This window comes from Salmo salar, chromosome ssa20 (genome assembly GCF_905237065.1).
Source record: "Salmo salar chromosome ssa20, Ssal_v3.1, whole genome shotgun sequence".
In the NCBI taxonomy this organism is placed as follows: Eukaryota; Metazoa; Chordata; class Actinopteri; order Salmoniformes; family Salmonidae; genus Salmo; species Salmo salar.
In genome coordinates, this window is record NC_059461.1 from 52,164,124 (window position 1) to 52,186,231 (window position 22,108).

At 40.1% G+C, this 22,108-nt stretch overlaps 1 protein-coding gene across 1 annotated transcript in view; it reads right to left on the minus strand.

Annotated features, from left to right (window-relative positions):
- The window catches only part of LOC106580769 (interleukin 15, like), a 30,196-nt gene extending 9,424 nt beyond the window's left edge, over positions 1-20,772 (minus strand). The window contains exons 1-3 of the mRNA XM_045703587.1: positions 20,467-20,772; positions 8,123-8,648; positions 7,499-7,546 (exon numbers count right to left, since the gene is read on the minus strand). Of these exons, the coding sequence (XP_045559543.1) occupies positions 7,499-7,546; positions 8,123-8,278 (204 nt within the window). The 5' untranslated portion in view covers positions 8,279-8,648; positions 20,467-20,772. The remainder of the gene's footprint in view (positions 1-7,498; positions 7,547-8,122; positions 8,649-20,466) is intronic.
- Between the last annotated feature and the right edge of the window lie 1,336 nt (positions 20,773-22,108).

The following is a 22,108-nucleotide window of genomic DNA, read 5'->3' on the forward strand; positions in this document are numbered from 1 at the left end:
CTTAGCACTCTGGGAGGAGGACACAAGGGAGTTGTCAACCGTGATGGCGAGATCATGGAACGGGCAGTCCTTCCCCGGGAGGAAGAGCAGCTCCGTCTTGCCGAGGTTCAGCTTGAGCTGGTGATCCGTCATCCACACTGATATGTCTGACAGACATGCAGAGATGCGATTCGCCGCCTGGTTATCAGAAGGGGGAAAGGAGAAGATTAATTGTGTGTCGTCTGCATAGCAATGATAGGAGAGACCATGTGAGGATATGACAGAGCCAAGTGACTTGGTGTATAGCGAGAATAGGAGAGGGCCTAGAACAGAGCCCTGGGGGACACCAGTGGTGAGAGCGCATGGTGCGGAGACAGATTCTCGCCACGCCACCTGGTAGGAGCGACCTGTCAGGTAGGACGCAATCCAAGACCTCGCCCTCCTTACATTTATAGGGTCCTAGACACAGATTAGCAATATATATACATTATGAGGTTTAATATTGTTTCACAGTAATTTTCTAGGCTCTCTGCCTCTTATGAAGAAACTGTCTGAGAAATGTGTGACTGTGAAGACAGAACTCTGCAGGGGAGTGTAAGAGATAAGAGATTAGTCAAACATTCCACTATAAAACAACTTGGACATTTACTGTTAACATTTTAGATAGCTATATAAACAAGAGTTTTAGTGTTGAGTAGGCATGGTTTTGGTCTCATGAGTAAAAGATAATGACGTAGGCAGTGACATCACTAGGGCTGGACTTCGGGTTTAATAAAATAACTTGGGACCTTTTCTTTGATGCAGAACTTATTCAGAAACATGCGTTATGTTCCTGATGTCAACTTCTGTCTGCTATTCCATTAATAAAGGTTTTTGAATGATTTAATTAAAGAAATTGTCATAATGCTAATTTCACCAATGAGCCAATGATTGACAAGGAACAAGGAAACGAACCCCAACATTTGGTGAGCTAGCCAGGAGTGAGTGTCAACCCCCGGTTGGAGGAGATTCCACACCATGGTGCCAGAGCTCCAAATTTAAAAAGGTAAGCAGACACCCGTTGAATCTAAGTCTGTAATTAATTGGCATTCACTGGTGTGGTTTCCCTCTAGCAAGTAATTGGCACCTTACTCAATCTAAAATATAGACATACACTTTGAATATGAAATAGTCGGATTGTAGTTTGGTGTAATTACGTAACGGGCTATTGGTGAAATGCATGATGTCAATATAGGATGAATGTTTTTTTGATTTTATTTGTTAGAGGTAGTTCGGCGACAATTACCCAATACTTGTTGGCAGAGGTGATTCAGCGCTAATCACCTAATTTTATTTGTTAGAGGTAATTCAGAGCGACAATTGCCCAGGTTTTAATTTTATTTGTTAGAGGTAATTCAGAGCGACAATTACCCAGGTTTTGAAGAGGTGGTTCAGTGTTAATCATCCATTATATGTTGGGAGCTAATGCAGCGATCATTACTTAATGTTATTTTGGTTTTGGAGAGGTGGTTATAATACTCATCTCGTCTATTTTATTTTGGGTTGTAATGCAGGCAATCTCTACTGAAAACAAGTTATTTTATTTTTGTAGTGTTTATTTTGATGAGGTACCCTGTGAATGAGTTGAGTTGTTTATGAATAGATGGATTATGGCGGGGTTTATTGGGTAATGGCCCAATAGTGCAATAAAAAGTTAGGAGTAGGACAGAAGTTATTTGAATAAAAGGTTGAATGTATTTGTTAGTGACACTTTCCTATCATAGGACAGTACTGGTGTATAACATATTACGGTTACTATACACCCGTAAGATATAACATTAGGAATTGAAGTCTGGCATGCGGGTGTCTCTGTGAGGCCCGTGTGTAAAATATTTTTGAGTTTAGTAGAACCATTTACTATAGCCTGGAGTAAGTGAGAGTAGAATTAGGATTTCAGTATCAACCACTGTTATTTAACACACACTGAAAGAAGATAGATAAGAATTTATATAGGTATATTCCTACATATTACACCCACTTTAGGATAATCCTATAGAAATTGGAAAACACATTACACCCAGACTATCTAAATAAAAAGCCGGAGCACCATGGCACAGTCAAACCAGAATGAGGAGATAGGAGCAATGAAGCCTGTCACGCATGTTGAATATATGCAAAAGACGTTTCCTGCTGTGGAATTTACATAATCTTTTATGAAATGGCATGTCTGGACAGTGATGGCAGGAGAAAATAGATATCCAATGGTTGGTTCATTCAACAAGACTAGGTTGGATTTAGTCAAGGAGATAATTCAGACAAGAAAAATGGACAAAAAGAAGGGGATAAAGAAGAAACTGTGATTGAAATGATGATGCTGGAAGGACAGATCTTCATGAACAAGGCTACCGTGACCAAACTAAAGATGGAGAGAACAATAGAATGCGGGAGGAAAGAACTAGGTCAGGACAAAGGCAGAACAGGAGTACTCCCCACCGCCCAGCTGCCGTATGAGAATCAACCCAGAGGACCCCTGGGTGACTATACACAGATCTACCCTCTCATGCCACTGACAGAAGAAAATGGAGAAACAACCACAAAGGAGGTGGATGGCACAACAGCAGCAACAAGCGACATGAGAACAGTAGAATTGGATGAAAGAAAAAAAAACAAGGCACAGTTCCTGGGGGAAGTTTTCCATCGCCACCCCAACACACTCCACAAAAAGGAACAGACTGCAAGACCCTAGACATCTGCTCAAGTTGTTTCTACAGGCTCACCACAACCACAGCCTGCAGCTCCTCCACAGTCATATCTGTCACACCTGTGAACCTGGCACCTGCAGGGTATGGGCTTTTCACCATTCAGCCTTATGGTGACACAAAAACATGGTATGGAAGAGGATATGGGCCCGCCAAAGTTTTCGTGACTGGAACAACACTCAATGCAGGACCTGTGGGCGGTTGGGGTATGTGAGTTCGCAGTGTGGCGGAAATGGAAGAAGAAGAGGAAACAACAGGGGCAGAGGAAACTTTGGGCCTGGAAGAGGAAGTGGAAACTTTGCTAATGACAGAGCACTGCCATGGCCAATGGGAAATTAGAACACCAAAAGTTCTTATTTCCCTCAGAATCAACAATGACGGTGCCCGACTCCCCTGCTCCAGTATAAATTCAATGATGGAAGAGAAGAGCCAATGGTTACTCTTAATGTTAAGGACATGACCTACCATTTATAATAGACACGAAAGCTCACTGTTGATATTTAGGTAAACCTGGACAAGTTATTGGAGCTTCCCTGAGCAAATCATCAGTAACAATAACAGGGACAGCTGGACAGCCCAAGAATGTGTACTGGACAAAGACTTGTTTGATGTACCTCTGCTTGACTCTGACATGGTGCTGTTCGTTGATGGTTCTGCTTATATAGATCAAAGCACGGCGACGAAACATGTAGGATTTGATGTAGTAGATGTGGAAGGTGATATTGAGGTTATACGGCCCCTACCAGACCATTTATCAGCGCAACAGACATATTTATTAGCTCTGACCACAGCTTGGGAATTGGGGGAAGGGAAGGCCTTTACTGGCTGCTGAGATTTAGCGTATGCTATTGGGGTTTGTTTGTTATGGTGTGGGATTTGAAAAGCAAGAGAGTTTACTAATACCACTGGCACACCTATTAAAAACAGACCTTATGTTGAACAGTTGATTGAAGCTATGTGAAAACCTAACACATTGGCTATTGTTAAGGTTGAGGCATACATGGGTTGGTGTGATAATGCTAGAATTGGTAACAGCATAGCTGATGTGGAGGACAAATTGGCTGCTTCCCGTTGTCACACACATGCATTTTATTTTTAGTCATTTGTGTCATTTGAAACTACTGATCTCGAGAAACAGCAGCAGGCTGATATTCTCAGTCACCAGGTGTGGCGGGAGAGAGGGTGTGCTCTCTGCCCTAGGTCTGGCTTATGGCTACATCTTTTGTCTGGCATGCCCTGTTTACCATCAACCATTTTCTTTAATATTTGCCGATTGGCTCATGGAGTGAGCCATTCGTCAAAGGGGGATATGAGAGGAGAACGGAGAAGGAGGAGAACGTTTGAAAATTTGACCCAAAAGAAAATTTGACCCAAAATTTGAATTAGCACGTAAAACTGTTCATTTATCGTTGCACGACATGTTTGTTATATAACATAGACAAGGGAACTCCACTGCAACCAGGGAGGTTCCCCACTCCAAAAGGATATTTTGTCCACCTAGCTATTGATTTCCTAGACATGGTAGAGCGAAAAGAAAGAAAGACATACTGCCTGGTGATAATTGACAGGTTTACCAGGTGGGTGGAACCATCCCACCACCAACCTTGATGCGCGAACAGTAGCAAAATTGCTAGTTAGGGAATTTATACTCAGGTTCGGAGTGCCGGAGGTTTGTCTGCAGACAATGGGACCCATGGCAACAAAAGAGGCTGGGATCTACCAATGAGGATGGAACAGAGGAGAAATGGGGAAGACCACAGTCCGAGGGCCGAGACCAAAGGTCAGAAGAACCAACAGAGGGTTCAGCCACAGAACCTGAAGAGTCAACAGATGTCGAGGACACCATCATACACACACACTATGGTTGTGAAACAAGAAAATCGCAACCATGGAAACACACATGCAGGGTATTTGTTGCTCTCCAAATCCTACCCATTCCCTTTGTGGACGGGGATGTGGAGAATAATAAATGGGTGAAACAGTGACATACATGGGATTACAGGGGAGGGGGAACACATCTGGCACACGGGTAATGATTTTCCATGAACCCAGTTCCACAACCTTTTTGTGGGAAACCCAGGTAGTACCAATTGGAAAGAAGGATTTTGGATGTTAATTACTCCATTTTATGCAAAGGACCAATACCAGGGTTCGACAAAGAAACAACAATTATACTATTCTGATGTTAGTCACTAGGGGAAAGGAAGTAGCATGGGAATGTGGATTATCCAATAAGACAATAGGTAATAGTTCAGATGCAGCTAAAGAATTTAAGGAGGGTGGGCCCATTGAGACTAAATGGCCAAGGTAGAAGAAGGTTCCTAGTGTACAAACAGGTAACAATTCCCAGCTGATTAAATGCATAGGACCTCCAAAAGTACAATGGGGAGAGTATCTGACTGGTAGTGTAAAGCCCCTAAATGATAAAGGAGATGTTGTGTTGGCAGGATTAAAACCCACAATAACTCCCCGTTTGTATCTGCAACTCAGGGAATGTGAATGTAGGAAACACTATCAATTGCCTGTCTTTCACAGGCCTAAAAACAGATACCAGTAGTTTTGATGTACTGGATGGGCAACAATTGATAACTAGGGTAAATATGTCAAACATAGGCAAAGGCATGGGGACACCTCCGGATCATCTCTGGATCTGTGGGGGTAATGGCTACATGTTCCTCCCCATGGGATGGTCAGGGTGGTCAGGGTGTTATGGTATGTTATGGGATGGTCAGGGTGTTATTATCTGGGGAAAACTGAACTGACAGTAGCAACATTACTTGTTTCTGAGCTGCTGAATAGTTCTTTGCAAATTAGTTTCAGATCGAATGGCAGAGCTAAAAGAGCAGCTCAAAATAATGAAGCTTATGGACAAGTGCTGTCTCAGGTGGAGATGGCAGCCCTAGTAATCTTTCTAGGTGCAGGAGTTGTAGTAAAGGGTAAGGGGATTAACAATTTGACATACTCCATGCAGGTCCTTACTATCTTGAAAGTACAGGGTTGTCACTAAATGTGCAGAATTTGAAGGCAGTAATGACCAGAGAAGAAATGGCACACATTGGCTAAAGACAGAAGGGCCTACAGGTCCTTTGGAATAAATTATGAGGATTACTGTGTTATGTTGCTTCCTGACTTCTCTGACAACATGACAGCTATTATAAATGATCTGGTTAAATTAGGTTGTAGTCTGGGAAAAGCTGACAACACCATCTTTGACCAAATTGGACACTGGTTTAATGGTGTATTTGGAAACGTGATGGGTAAGGTAATGATGTTCCTGTCTGCCATGATTGTTCCACTCCTGGTAGGACTACTGTGTTTTTCTGTTGCTTTATGTGTAGCGGGGTGCGTAATTGGCAGCAGAGAAGTCAGGCACAGGAGAGCAGAACTGGGTAATAACCAGAGATTTATTAAGCAAAACCAACGGCATCCAGGACAACAAGATACATGGGCACAAAAATAACCTGTTGTGCACTCACGGGGAACGTACACAAGCACTACAATAAACAATCCCACACAAAGACATGGGGGGAACAGAGGGTTAAATACACAACAAGTGATTGAGGGAATTGAAACCAGGTGTGAGGAAAAACAAGACAAAACACATGGAAAATGAAAAGTGGATCGATGATGGCTAGAAGACCGGCGACGCCGACCGCCGAGTGTCGCCCAAACAAGGAGAGGACCCGACTTCGGCAGAAGTCGTGACATATGTATAATAAAGTGCTTGGCTAGAAAGACTGTTGAACATTTGGGGATTATGGGATGGGTATGTTGGGGTGGTCACAAGAAGGGAGGAAACTTACCTAATGTGTTAGCGGGAAGATATATGAGACACTAGAGCTTGTCATGAATATATGGGTCAACTGAGAGAAGAGTATAGTGATAGGAGAAACTATGCTAAAGGGGATTTTAGTGTGTTAGACTTACAGTAACAGGTGACAGGTGTAAACCTTTCTAGGATAGAGGAAGGCATGGGAGCACCTTTTGGATGGATGTGGGTATGCAGTGACAAGGGGTATCTCATTTTACCTCCTGGATGGGGGGATGTTGTTATTTGGGGAGAACAGAAATGTACATGTTAAGAATTCCGTTATGTTCCTGATGTCAACTTCTGTCTGCTATTGCATTAATAAAGGTTTTTGAATTAATTAATTAAAGATATTGTCATAATGCTAATTTCACCAATGAGCCAATGATTGACACGGAACGAGGAAACGAACCACAACAGCAGCATCATGTTATGGGTATGATTGTCCCCGGCAGGGACTGGGGAGAATTACACAATTACACACGTTTATGCCAAAAACACAACAGAATGGCTTTCCAATAGGTGTTGAGTGTTTCTGAATGGTTTATTCTCATTCCTGACTTAAATCGTCATGAAAATCTGTGAAAAGGTTTGAATACTGCTGTCCAACAATTCCCAAACAAAATTATTAGCTTGAGTAATTTTGACAAAAACAATGGATATGTTGCCCTAAGAGTTGTGCAAGGTTGGTAGAATCTTATTCACAGTGATTCACAGCTGTAATGGCTGCCAAAAGTGCTTCCACTGATTATTAACTCTGGGATAGAGTTGACATCAATGAAGACATTTTCATTTCCTATTTTGTATTAATTTGGAACATTTCCTATAAAATGTTTTTTTTTAGATCGGTAGGACAAATACATTTTTAGATTTTATTTTAGGGCAGCATAATGTGAAGGCTGTGCAACGGGTGTAGAGACTTTTACTAGTGACTGTATTATTAATGCAGAAATAACACAAATAAACCACATACCTGATAATCATCTAAAGTTGGGGTGTACAGTCTGCAATCAAATGACTCCTGGTAAGAGAGAAAATAACAGGCTACAACACAGATAATGTAAACATAAAAACAAACAGTGAAAAAGTAATGTAATTGTGTGCTGATGTTGATTCTACAGTGCATTGAATTTTATTCCATTATAGACTGAGTGAACATAACTTTAGGAACACCTGCTCTTTCATAGCTTTCACCTGGATTCACCTGGTCAGTCTATGATTCGTTATTGATGTCACTTGTTAAATACACTTCAATCATGGTAGTAGGTGCCAGGCGCACCAGTTTGAGTGTGTCAAAACTTGCAACGCTGCTGGGTTTTTCACACTCAACAGTTTCCCGTGTGTATCAAGAATAGGCCACCACCAAAAGGACATCCAGCCAACTTAATACAACTGTGGGAAGCATTGGAGTCAACATGGGCTAGCATCCCTGTGAAACGCTTTCGACACCTTGTAGAGTCCCTGCCCCGATGAATTGAGTCTGTTCTGAGGGGAAAATGGGGTGCAACTCAATATTAGGAAGGTGTACCTAATGTTTAGTAAACTCAGTGTATATTTCATGAGGTAATATGAAAAACAAGTGAAAATATCTTGATACCATCTTGCGAACTTCCTCAATGCATTTTTGCACAATTCTAGGAAGTTCTTTACTGCAAATGGATATTCCATATGCCTGTTTCATTGTCATGGCGATGAAGAAGAGAAGCCACAGCAAAACAGTTAGAAGAGTGTCAGTTCTCTGTCTCCTCAGCATGGCATGGGCCCACTCTTTCACAGGAGCTTCAGATCAGTAGAGAAGTAGCTTAAAATTAAGATAACTCTTTTAAAATCCTCCATTGTTTTGGGATTCAGCATATTGTCCATGTCAACTGCAGCCTTCTTAGTGACACTACATCTCCTGTGTCCTGGGAAGAAGCAGTAGAGATGAGGCAAGACTCCAGCTATGTGCCTCCTTCTTAGCCAGTAGGCTCCCCACTTTTGGATGAGGGGTAAAACACTCTGTCTTCTATCTTCCTGGTGACTTATTATGCAGCATCTCTCTTGTGTGTCCTGGAAAGCAGCCCAGCAGAAGAGATGAGGCAAGCCGTCAGCATCTGCCTCCTTTTTCTTGTCTAGGCTCCTCACTGTTGAGAGAGTAACTGTTTAAGTGAACAATGATTATGGAGAGAATATTACTGTCATTTATGTAAGCGATGTCATACATCATTCAGCGCTGATTATAAAGGGTCATTTTTTATTTATTCTGTGCAATTCACATTTTGTTAATCTATGTAACCTACTTGAAAAAATAAATACAATTTAAAAGGGGAACAAGGCTGCCATGGAAATTGGAACGTTCTTGAGAAATAACCTTTGTTTTATATGGATGTATGCCTAATAGTAAGCCATTGTCAATTCCCGTCTATGGTTACTTTGCTAACTGCTCACTGTCAGTTAAGAACTGTCACCCTATGTTTACATATTATTGATTTCGTACATAAAAATTATTTGTTTGCAAATGCAACTGGGCCATGTAAATAATTGTTAGGCTACTCATTTTGAATCCACCGGTGGCACCTTGTGTGACCATAAAAGTCTGTGTGCGACCATGCACCGTAAAATTATTTAGTTGCAAAGGTTACTGGCCTGCCATACACCTTAAGGCTCATTTAAAGTTTGTCTATCAACATGTCTGTGGACAGTTGTTGCAGTGACATCATGAACATTCTATAGTCGTCCAACATCAAACTTATCGTTGTCGTCATGAAAAAGTATAAACACAAAAACGACAGGCTGCATGACAACAGCAGCCTGATGGTCCAAAATAGTATAACTGCTGTACTTTAACACCAAGAAACCCATCCTTTTAAAAATGAATGAAATATATGTCAATCTAGCAAACCAGGCAACTTTCTAAAGAATGTTTTGATTATTTTCTAGCTTGGTAGCTAGCCAGTTCAAATAATGACCATATCATAGCTGACAACGTCTTAGCTTTAGCAAATCATTTATTCATTATTACAGGGAAAATAAACTCACAACAAGATCATTACTTACAAGTTAATGGCGAGCTAATTACAGAAAACTGCTTGCAGTTGTGAGTGTGACGAAATAAAAGCAGGGAATTCTAATCGGGATGCTGGCCTTCTAGGCAGAGTTGCAAAGAAAAAGCCATATCTCAGATTGGCCAATAAAAAGAACAGATATTGGACAGAGGAAATCTGCCAAGAAGGCCAGCATCCCGGAGTCACGCTGTTATGTGAAGGGAGTAGTACACAGCGTTGTACGAGATCTTCAGTTTCTTGGCAATTTCTTGCATGGACTAGCCTTCATTTCTCAGAACAAGAATAGACTGACAAGTTTCAGAAGAAAGTGCCTTGTTTCTGGCCATTTTGGGCCTGTAATCGAACCCACAAATGCTGATGCTCCAGATACTCAACTAGTCTATTGCTTTTTTAATCAGAACAGTTTTCAGTTGTGCTAACATAATTGCAAAAAGGTTTTCAATTAGCCTTTTAAAATGATCAACTTGGATTAGCTAACACAACGGGCCATTGGAACACAGGATAATGGGCCTCTGTACACCTATGTAGATATTCCACTAAAAATCTGCCCTTTCCAGCTACAATAGTCAAGCACAACTGTATTTCCAGCTACAATAGTCAATTTCTACACTGTATTTCTGATCAATTTGATGCTATTTTAATGGACAAAAAATGTGCTTTTCTTTAAAAACAAGGACATTTCTAAGTGACCTCAAACTTTTGAATGGTAGTGTACATATTACCTCAATTACCTTGACTAATCTGTACCCCTGCACATTGACTCGGTGCTGGTACCCCCTGTATACAGCCTTGTTATTGTTATTTTATAATTTTTTTATTTCGTTTATTTCGTAAATATTTTCTTAACTCTTATTTTTCTTAAAACTGCATTGTTGGTTAGGGGCTTGTAAATAAGCATTTCACGGTAAGGTCTACACAGTGGCGACCCGTCATTCAGGGCTGTTCTGAGCCCCACCTGTTTAGCAAAAACTATGTACAGTACCAGTCAAAAGTTTGGACATACCTACTCATTCAAGGGTTTTTCTTTATTTTTACTATTTTCTACATTTTAAAATAATAGCGAAGACATCAAAACTATGAAATAAAACATATGGAATCACGTAGTAACCCCCAAAAAATGTAACAAATCAAAATATATTTTAGATTTGAGATTCTTCAAAGTAGCCACCCTTTGCCTTAATGACAGCTTTGCACACTCTTGGCAAAAAAATCGAATAAAATTGTTGCCTGCTTGGATGTTATTTTGGCATTAATACGTGTCACATATCAGTTTGCAAACAATGTAAAAAATAATGATAATTGAGTTAATAAAGTCCCATACAAACATGAAATGTAATATTTCTGTTAAAATGTTTTACATGGGGTATTGTGTGTAGATTGATGAGGGAAAAAGTCTACTTAATCAATTTTATAATAAGGCTGTAACATAACAAAATGTGGAAAAAGTCAAGGGGTCTGAATACTTTCCGAATGCACTGTGTGTTGTGTAGTAAGCTGTTAGCTGTTGGTGGTGTATATGTAGCCTATTGTAAGAGCTTTCATTGTCTGCTTATATGCCCCCTTTATTAATTCTATAGTTCTGACTTAGTGTACAGGGAGAATACTGTAAGAACGACCCATGTTCTGAATTCTATGTTTCAAAGGTACTGAACAAAGAGTTATATTGACTACGTCCGTCCTAGCTCGCTCATTAATATCTTAATTGAAATTACGGATGGCCTCTTATCCGCTCATCGTCCCCTTATGCCATAGTTTGTACATCTCAGTTGTCAGTAGAAAGCACATTTGTTAAAGCAAGTCAGACATATCAGCTATGTATTTAAACAAGGCAGTAAATGAGGCTGAATGAATTGTTTCGCTGCCAGACAAGACTCTGCTGATAGCCAGGTGTAGCAGCATTAAGGATTCACTCCATGGTGCTGAAAAGAAAGCTCTGCTGTTGGGACAGCTTTATGTAGGTCCTAACAGTTTGTGGGCACCATTTGTTACCGTTATAGTGTAATTAATGTATTGTTTAGTGTTGTGTTGTTTAGTGGCTTTGCTGGCATGCATCTCCCCAAATATCTTTGAGTTTGCCCCACCAAGATTTACATGATAAAATCGCCACTGGGACTACACCTTTTGTATTCAGCGCATGTGACAAATACAATTTGATTTGATCAATACCCTACTGTTTTTGTAGTGCTATTACATTGTGAAATGTTGCGCAAAAAGAATATATTTTGTTCTCTTCCTCCCCTTTTCCCCTTCTACTCAGAGTGCACAGGGAGAAGCAGGGGCAGAGCAAACATTTTAATGCAGAAATCAGGACGCTACTGACCAAATCATGGTTTTAGCTGCCCTCAAAAATAGACAGTTTTGAGTGAAGTGACCAACTAGAATTTGTATCTCGCACGGATGCGACCACATCCAAGCGTGGAAGTGGAATTTCCACCTCTCCAGTGTGTCTACCAGCTCACTCACGGTTGTTACTTATGTTTAAGTCCTAGTGCTTATTTGACTCATTATCTGAAAGGATTTAAGGATTAGTTTATGAGTCGATTGACACAGTAACATAATAAAAAAGTTGGCCACCAGGTTTGCCCACATCTCAGGAGGGATTTTGTCCCACTCCTCTTTGCAGATCTTCTCCAAGTCATTAAGGTTTCGAGGCTGACGTTTGGCAACTCGAACCTTCAGCTCCCTCCACACCATCACGAAGCTGCTTGGCGATGGTCTTGTAGCCCATTCCAGCCTTGTGTTGGTCTACAATCTTGTCCCTGACATCCTTGGAGAGCTCATTGGTGTTGGCCATGGTGGAGAGTTTGGAATCTGATTGATTGATTGCTTCTGTGGACAGGTGTCTTTTATACAGGTAACAAGATGAGATTAGGAGCACTCCCTTTAAGAGTGTGCTCCTAATCTCAGCTCGTTACCTGTATAAAAGACACCTGGGAGCCATAAATCTTTCTGATTGAGAGGGGGTCAAATACTTATTTCCCTCATTAAAGTACAAATCAATTTATAACATTTTTGACATGCGTTTTTCAGGATTTTTTGTTGTTGTTATTCTGTCTCTCACTGTTCAAATAAACCTACCATTAAAATTATAGACTGATCATTTCTTTGTCAGTGGGCAAACGTACAAAATCAGCAGTGGATCAAATACTTTTTTCCCTCACTGTACCTATCTCTGCTCTCCTGTGTCTGACTTCACTGCCACCAGTTCCCGCAACCCTTACAGACCCCCACAAGTGTCAGGGGACCTATCTGAAGGTAACCGGTTCAGGTAAAAAGAATTGTATGAAAGTAGTTTTGTGCCTACCCAAAAAAGGGGTTAAATAAGTGTAAAAACTAAAAATATATACATATATACATATATATGTATATATACATATATGTTGGACGCACCTAGTCATTCAAGGGTTTTCTTTATTTTGTACTATTTTCTACATTGTAGAATAATAGCGAAGACATCAAAACTACGAAATAACACATATGGATTCATGAAGTAACTAAAAAAGTGTTAAACAAATCTAAATCTAAGTACATTTTAGATTATAGATTATTTAAAGTAGCCACACTTTCAAAACATTTTTTTTTCTCCCAAACCATCTCAATTGGGTCGAGGTCGGGTGATTGTGGAGGCCAGATCATCTGATGCAGCACTACATCACTCTCCTTCTTGGTCAAATAGCCCTTACACAACCTGGGGGTGTTTTGGGTCATTGTCCTGTTGAAAAACAAATGATAGCCCCACTAAGCGCAAACCAGATGGGATGGCGTATCGCTGTCGTAACCATGCTGTGCCTTGAATTCTAAATAAATCACTGACAGTGTCACCAGCAAAGCACCCCTACACCACCACACCTCCTCCTCCATGCTTCACAGTGGGAACCACACATACGGAGATCATCCATTCACCTACTCTGCGTCTCACAAAGACACGGTGGTTGGAACCCAAAATCTCTAATTTTGACTCATCAGACCAAAGAACAGATTTTCAATGGTCTAATGTGCATTTTGGGATTTAGGATTTTTTTAGGATACTGAATACCTGTTGCGAAAGCAACAGCTACTCTTCCTGGGGTCCACACTAAACATGAAACATGACATAATACAAGGTAATGCCAAGTAATTTAGTCTCCTCAACCTGTTCAACAGCCACACCATTCATTACCAGATTCAGGTGAGGTCAGCCTTCCCTGTAGCTCAGTTGGTAGAGCATGGTGTTTGCAACGCCAGGGTTGTGGGTTCGATTCCCACGGGGGGCCAGCACAGGAAAAAAAAAATAAAGAAAAATGTATGAAATTGTATGAAATGTATGCATTCACTACTGTAAGTCGCTCTGGATAAGAGCGTCTGCTAAATGACTAAAATGTAAATGTAAAATGTCTAGAAATTAAGGAATGATTTGTACCAAATACAATGCTCTTAGTTTTAGAGATGTTCAGGACCAGTTTATAACTGGCCACCCATTCCAAAACAGACTGCAAGTCTTTGGTAAGGGTTTCAGTGACTTCATTAGCTGTGGTTGCTGATGCGTATATGGTTGAATCATCAGCATACATGGACACACATGCTTTGTTTAACCTGTTTAGGATAGGGGGCAGTATTTTCACGGCCGGATAAAAAAACGTACCCGATTTAATCTGGTTATTACTCCTGCTCAGAAACTAGAATATGCATATAATTGTTTGATTTGGATAGAAAACACCCTAAAGTTTCTAAAACTGTTTGAATGGTGTCTGTGAGTATAACAGAACTCATATGGCAGGCCAAAACCTGAGAAGATTGCATACAGGAAGTGGCCTCTCTGACCATTTCTTGGCATTCTATAGCCTCTTTATGGAAAATAGAGGATCTCTGCTGTAACGTGACATTTTCTAAGGCTCCCATAGGGTCTCAGAAGGCGCCAGAACGGGGAATGATGACTCTGCAGTTCCTGGGTGAAAAACAGTAGCGCATTTGGATAGTGGTCGATCTCAGAACAATGAAACGGGTGCGCACGTGCACGTGCACGTGAAGAGTGCATTTTACATTTTCAGTCTTTGAACGAAAACGACGTCTCCCGGTCGGAATATTATCGCTATTTTACGAGAAAAATCGCATAAAAATTGATTTTAAACAGCGTTTGACATGCTTCAAAGTACGGTAATGGAATATTTTGAATTTTTTTGTCACGATACGCGCCGGCGCGTCACCCTTCGGATAGTGTCTTGAACGCAAGAACAAAACACCGCTATTTGGATATAACTATGGATTATTTGGAACCAAAACAACATTGGGTGTAAAGTAGAAGTCCTGGGAGTGCATTCTGACGAAGAACAGCAAAGGTAATCCAATTTTTCCTATAGTAAATCTGAGTTTGGTGAGTGCCAAACTTGGTGAGTGTCAAAATAGCTAGCCATGATGGCCGGGCTATCTACTCAGAATATTGCAAAATGTGCTTTCACCGAAAAGCTATTTTAAAATCTGACACCGCGATTGCATAAAGGAGTTCTGTATCTATAATTCTTAAAATAATTGTTATGTTTTTTGTGAACGTTTATCGTGAGTAATTTAGTAAATTCACCGGAAGTTTCGGTGGGTATGCTAGTTCTGAACGTCACATGCTAATGTAAAAAGCTGGTTTTTGATATAAATATGAACTTGATTGAACAAAACATGCATGTATTGTATAACATAATGTCCTAGGAGTGTCATCTGATGAAGATCATCAAAGGTTAGTGCTGCATTTAGCTGTGGTTTTGGTTTTTGTGACATTATATGTTAGCTTGAAAAATGGGTGTGTGATTATTTCTGGCTGGGTACTCTCCTGACATAATCTAATGTTTTGCTTTCGTTGTAAAGCCTTTTTGAAATCGGACAATGTGGTTAGATAAAGGAGAGTCTTGTCTTTAAAATGGTGTAAAATAGTCATATGTTTGAAAAATTGAAGTTTTGGGATTTTTGAGGAGTTTGTAATTTGCGCCACGCCCTATCATTGGATATTGGAGCGGTTAATGCCAGTGGCAGGTCATTGGTAAAAATAGAAAAGAGTGGAGGGCCTAGAGAGCTGCCCTGCGGTACTCCACACTTTACATGTTTGACACTTCGATTAACTTCTCTGGGAAATGGGGGCAGTATTGAGTAGCTTGGATGAATGAGGTGCCCAGAGTAAACTGCCTGCTACTCAGGCCCAAAAGCTAGAATATGCATATAATTAGTAGATTTGGATAGAAAACACTCTGAAGTTTCTACAGCTGTTTGAATGATGTCTGTGAGTATAACATAACTCATATGGCAGGCAAAAACCTGAGAACAAATCCAACCAGGAAGTGGGAAATCTGAGGTTTGTAGTTTTTCAAGTGACTGCCTATCCAATATACAGTGTCTGTTGGGTCATATTGCACTTCCTAAGGCTTCAACTAGATGTCAACAGTCTTTAGAACGTTGTTTCAGGCTTCTACTGTGAATGGGAAGAGAATGAGAGCTGTTGGAATCAGGTGTCTGGCAGTAGGCCATCTTCTCAGTCACGCGCACGGGCGTGAGCACGAGCTCCCTTCTCTTTCCTTTATGAAGTCAAAGGAATTGTCCGGTTGGAAAATTATTGAAGACTTATGATAAAAACATCCTAAAGATTGATTTTATACATCGTTTGACATGTTTCTACGAACTGTAATGTAACTATTTGGACTTTTCGTCTGGACTAAACGGGCGCTCTTGTGAATTTGGAATGCTGGACTAAACGCGCGAAACAAAAAGGAGGTATTTGGAGATAAAGATGAACTTTATTGAAACAAAACAAATATTTATTGTGGAACTGGGATTCCTGGGAGTGCATTCCGATGAAGATCATCAAAGGTAAGTGAATATTTATAATGCTATTTCTGACTTTTGTTGACTCCACAAGATGGCGGGTATCTGTATGGCTTGTTTTGGTGACTGAGCGCTGTACTCAGATTATTGCAAAGTGTGCTTTCGCCGTAAAGCTTTTTTGAAATCTGACACAGCGGTTGCATTAAGGAGATGTTTATCTTTAATTCTATGCATAACAGTTGTATATTTTATCAACATTTATGATGAGTATTTCTGTAAATTGATGTGCTCATTCACCGGACGTTTTGGAGGCAAAACATTTCTGAACATTACACGTCAATGTAAAATGGGTTTTTTGGATATAAATATGAACTTTATCGAGCAAAACATACATGTATTGTGTAACATGAAGTCCTATGAGTGCCATCTGATGAAGATCATAAAAGGTTAGTGATTCATTTTAGCTGTATTTCTGGTTTTTGTGACGTCTCTCCTTGCTTGGAAAATGGCTGTGTGGTTTTTCTTGTCTAGGTGCTGTCCTAACACAATCTAATGGTATGCTTTCGCCGTAAAGCCTTTTTGAAATCGGACACTGTGGTTGGATTAACGAGAAGTTTATCTTTAAAATGGTGTATAATAATGTATAATAATAATGTGTGAGAAATTTGAATTATGAGATTGTTGTTTTGAATTTGGTGCTCTGCTATTTCACTGGCTGTTGGCGGGGTGGGACGCTAGTAGTAGCACATTTCCCAGAGAGATTAAAGAAAACCCTTTGAGTTCTATTAGATAGATAGCTCTGAATCCACGATATGGCAGAGGTTGAAAAGCAATAACACACATGTTTTTTCAACAACAGGTTATGGTGGCCGGTTGTGGCCTGATATCATTCTCATATATTAAAATAGCATACCAAAAACATAAATGGATAGCATATGATCATAGATACAATTTGGCTACATAAGCCTACAAACATTTGCAATAGCAAAATCACAAGAATGGCTTCAGATCAAAGTCTACATTGAGACCGAAGGGAGCAAGGGTCTTTAATAACCTCAACCAGATTACAGGCACTGGTTACAGTAAGAAGCTTCCTCTTGAGCAGACAGCTTGATGAAAACCAGTCAATATTCAGGTCCCCAAGAAAGTAGACCTCTCTGTTTACATCACATACACTATCAAGCATTTCACACATATTATTTAGATACTGACTGTTAGCACTTGGTGGCCTATAGCAACACCCCAAAAGAAAAGGCTTTAGATGCGCCAAGTAAACCTGCAACCACAACACTTCAATACCACTTGACATAAGATCTTCTCTAAACATTACAGGGATATGGCTCTGCCGTAAGCATTTCTGTCTCTTCTATAGATGTTATATCCTTGTATTGCTCAGAAATGGTTAATAGATGAATGTTATCTGATGTTAGCAAGTTATTGATTTCATGAACCTTATTTCTAAGGCTACATATATCAATATGAGCTATTTTCGGCCCTTCCCTGGGTAGCTTATCAGAGATAGATATAATATGGAAAAGAGCAAACAAAGCAAGAGAAAAAAATATACATTCAGCAGTCCATTAATCAATTGGTGTGTCTGTGTTGGGGGGTTGAAGCTGCAAACCCATAGGCTCTCTCATCCCTTCCAGGCTTCTGGGAGGGAAGGTCGACAATGAGCCTGTCATAGTGGACGTAAGCAATGTCCCCACGCGCTCTGGCAGCTTTCCATTGCTCGTGTTTCTGAAGCTGGTAACTCTAATGAACTTATCCTCGACGGTAGAGGTAACTCTGGGTCTTCCTTTCCTGTGGTGGTCCTCATGAGAGCCAGTTTCATCATAGCGCTTGATGGTTTTTGCAATTGCACTTGAAAAAACGTTCAATGTTCTTGAAATGTTCCAGATTGACTGACCTTCATGCCTTAAAATAATGATGGACTGTCGTTTATCTTTGCTTATTTGAGCTGTTCTTGTAATAATATGGACTTGGTCTTTTACCAAATAGGGCTATCTTCTGTATACCACCCCTATCTTGTCACAACACAACTGATTGGCTCAAACACATTAACAAGGAAAGAAATTCCACAAATTAACTTTTTACAAGGCACACCTGTAAATAGAAATCCATTCCAGGTGACTACCTCATGAAGCTGGTTGAGAGAATGCAAAGCTGTCATCAAGGCAAAGGGTGGCTACTTTGAAGAATCACAAATATGAAATATATTTTGATTTGTTTAACACTTTTTTGGCTACTACATGATTCATATGTTTTATTTCATAGTTTTGATGTCTTCACTATCATTCTATAATGTAGAAAACAGTAAAAACAAAGAAAAACCCTGGAATGAGTAGGTGTCCAAACGTTTGACTGGTACTGTATATATATATATATATATATATATATATATATATATATATACACACACACACACACACACACACACACACACACATACACTACGTTCAAAAGTTTGGGGTCACTTAGAAATGTCCTTGTTTTTTTAAAGAAAAGCCATTTTATGTCCATTAAAATAACATGAAATTGATCAGAAATACAGTGTAGACATTGTTAATGTTGTAAATTACTATTGTAGCTGGAAACGGCAGATTTTTACGACACCGGACGTTCCCATTTTCCCTGATTAGTATGTGCATATAGGTGCCCTCTGTCCCCCCTTGTCCTTGTCGGTTATTGTTCCATGTCCGTTGGTCTTGTGAGCACCTGTGCTCTGTTTCGGCTTTGGTACTACGCGTTATTGTGCTCTTGTTATTACGGGTCTCGTCCTGTGTATATATATTCGAGGTTTACACCTCGCTCTTTGTTTGGGTTACAGCCTTGTGTTATATTTTACGTGTTTGTTTTTGGTTTCGTCCCCGTCATGTTCACGACATGCGCTATCTTGGGTGAAGTAAATAAAAAGCATATTTCGTATTCCTGCGCCTGTCTCCTATCATTTATACAACGTGACAGGGTCCTACAATTCTAAATCAAATAATAAATAAATAAACACATAACAATCTAATAATAAAAAGAGCAAGTCGTAAAAGTTAGTTAAAAGCCCTCATTTTTATTTAGAACACTTTTGCAGCCCAAAGGACACTTACTAACCATCAGCAAGCTCCCCAAATCTCCACTTGCGCCACACGGTCCGCGTGGCTCCAAGTCTCCTCTGGACTGGGTCGAGAAGTGTAGGGTGTAGGGTGTGTTCGTAAATTCAGTCTGGCTCCGATTTCAAAGCACTCTTGTCGGAGTGTGCCAGAGCGCAGAATAACTGGCGAATTTACGAACGCGCAACACCCGTTGAATATGACCATTGTCAGTAAAAACGTTGCAGAAAAATGTAGCCTAATTAAATTGCTGGCAAGTTAGCGTGACTGCCGTTGTGAGGTCAGAACGTTCAGATCAACCCTACTACTCTGCGTGAGCATCCGGTTTCAGTGTGCGCCCTGAACAATCCGAGAGCGAAGGCTCTGAATTTACGAGTGCACTCTGGCACTCCAGAGTTAATTTATGAACACCATACCTGACTTGGGAGCAAAATGATGTTATAATGAAATTGACATGATGTAACAGTAGTGTACTAGGGAGCGAGGGGCGAGTTGCCCCCAACACAGTCATCCAACATATTACTACTTTGTTCAAAAATGATCTAAAACTTGTTTTATTTATCTTATTAAGGCTTTCCTGCTTGTATATCTTTTCAACATTTCACAAAATCGTTTTGTTGAAATATCTCCCAAAGTTGTAGTAGTGAAGAAAATCGATTTTCTGAGATCCTCCCGCAGCTTAGAATCTAATAGGATAGATATGTAAGCAATGTCTGGACTGGCATGGTCGTTATTGCACTTTGAACATTCACCTGAAAGCGTGTGCTACCAGGGCTAAATAAACACCACAGGATTCATGAAATCTATTTTACGGGAAATTATTGCCTAGTTAAATACATCAAAAATATGAATCTCATACAGCCTAGCCTACTGTAAAAGGAAGTCACCGCGCGATTTATGCAAAGAAGATAGTTCCGTTTTTTCAGTGTCATTTGGGATAGGTACTCAAAAGAAATACAACATTATTCTCTATTACAGTAGGCTACTGGTTCACACATATTGCAGTAACTTACCCGGACATGGTAAATCAGCTTGGAAGGCTACTGACGTTTGCACCATATGTAGGAACAAAGTGAAAACAAAAGTAATTCCGTCAAGCAGATGAGTTGATCTAGGACACTTTAAAATCCACAGTTGAAGTTCAAATTGTGTAGCTAAAATCTATAATATTTGTACTGCAACAAAATCGTGAAATTTCAAATACTCAAATGTTACACTCAGAGCGTAGCCTAGAGAGTCCAACCCAAACACAGCCCCAGTTCTTTATTAGTGATGTGCAGTTCGCGAACGATTTTTTTTTTTTGAACGCTACTTTTTATACTGACTCGAGAGTCATGATTCATTTTTCTTATTGAATCGTTCATTTTAGTCGTTCGTTTAATTCTACAGCAGGATTAATGACTCAAATGAACGAAATGAGTCGAAAGATTTATTTTGACTGAACGAGTCAAAAAGATCCGAGTCAGTAAAAAGAGCCGAGCTTCCATCACTATTCTTCATAATCATTCACCCACTTCCGATCGACCTTGACACAGGCACGTCGATCAGGTCCAGGGAACGATTTTTCTTCGGAAAAGTAGGCATAGAAAAATTGGCATTCAGTGTTAATAACTATGTTTTCTAGGATATTGACTAATCAATAATAGGTATACTTGGAGGATTTATACAGGAGACAGACAACATCAAAGGGTCTTTAATATTTTTATTATTATTGGAGTACAAATAACTGAAATACACATAAGTAATAAACACAGTAGTTGTTTGAGTCTTTTGACCACAGGAGCTCACACAATTTCAAAACTGATATTTAAATACGGTACTTAAAAAAGTAGCTAGGTCTATACTATCAAAATGAGACACAGTAGCCTGAAGACACTGTGTTGTACAGCAATAAAAATGTGCCTTGAATTCTAAATAAATCACTGACAGTGTCACCAGCAAAGCACCCCTACACCACCACACCTCCTCCTCCATGCTTCACAGTGGGAACCACACATACGGAGATCATCCATTCACCTACTCTGCGTCTCACAAAGACACGGTGGTTGGAACCCAAAATCTCTAATTTTGACTCATCAGACCAAAGAACAGATTTTCAATGGTCTAATGTGCATTTTGGGATTTTGGATTTTTTTAGGATACTGAATACCTGTTGCGAAAGCAACAGCTACTCTTCCTGGGGTCCACACTAAACATGAAACATGACATAATACAGAACATCAATAGACAAGAACAGCTCAAGGACAGAACTACATACATTTTTTTTAAAGGCATATGTAGCCTACATATCAATGCACACACAAACTATCTAGGTCAAATAGGGGCGAGCCGTTGTGCTGTGAGGTGTTGCTTTATCTTTTTTTAAAACCAGGTTTGCTGTTTATTTGAGCAATATGAGATGGAAGGAAGTCCCATGCAATAAGGGCTCTATATAATACTGTACGCTTTCTTGAATTTGTTCTGGATTTGGGGACTGTGAAAAGACACCTGGTGGCATGTCTGGTGGGGTAGGTGTGTCTGTCAGAGCTGTGTGTAAGTTGACTACACAAACAATTTGGGATTTCCAAGACATTAATGTTTCTTATAAGAAGAAGTGATGCAGTCAGTCTCTCCTGAACTCTTAGCCAAGAGAGTGTAAGGATCTATGTGTAGCTG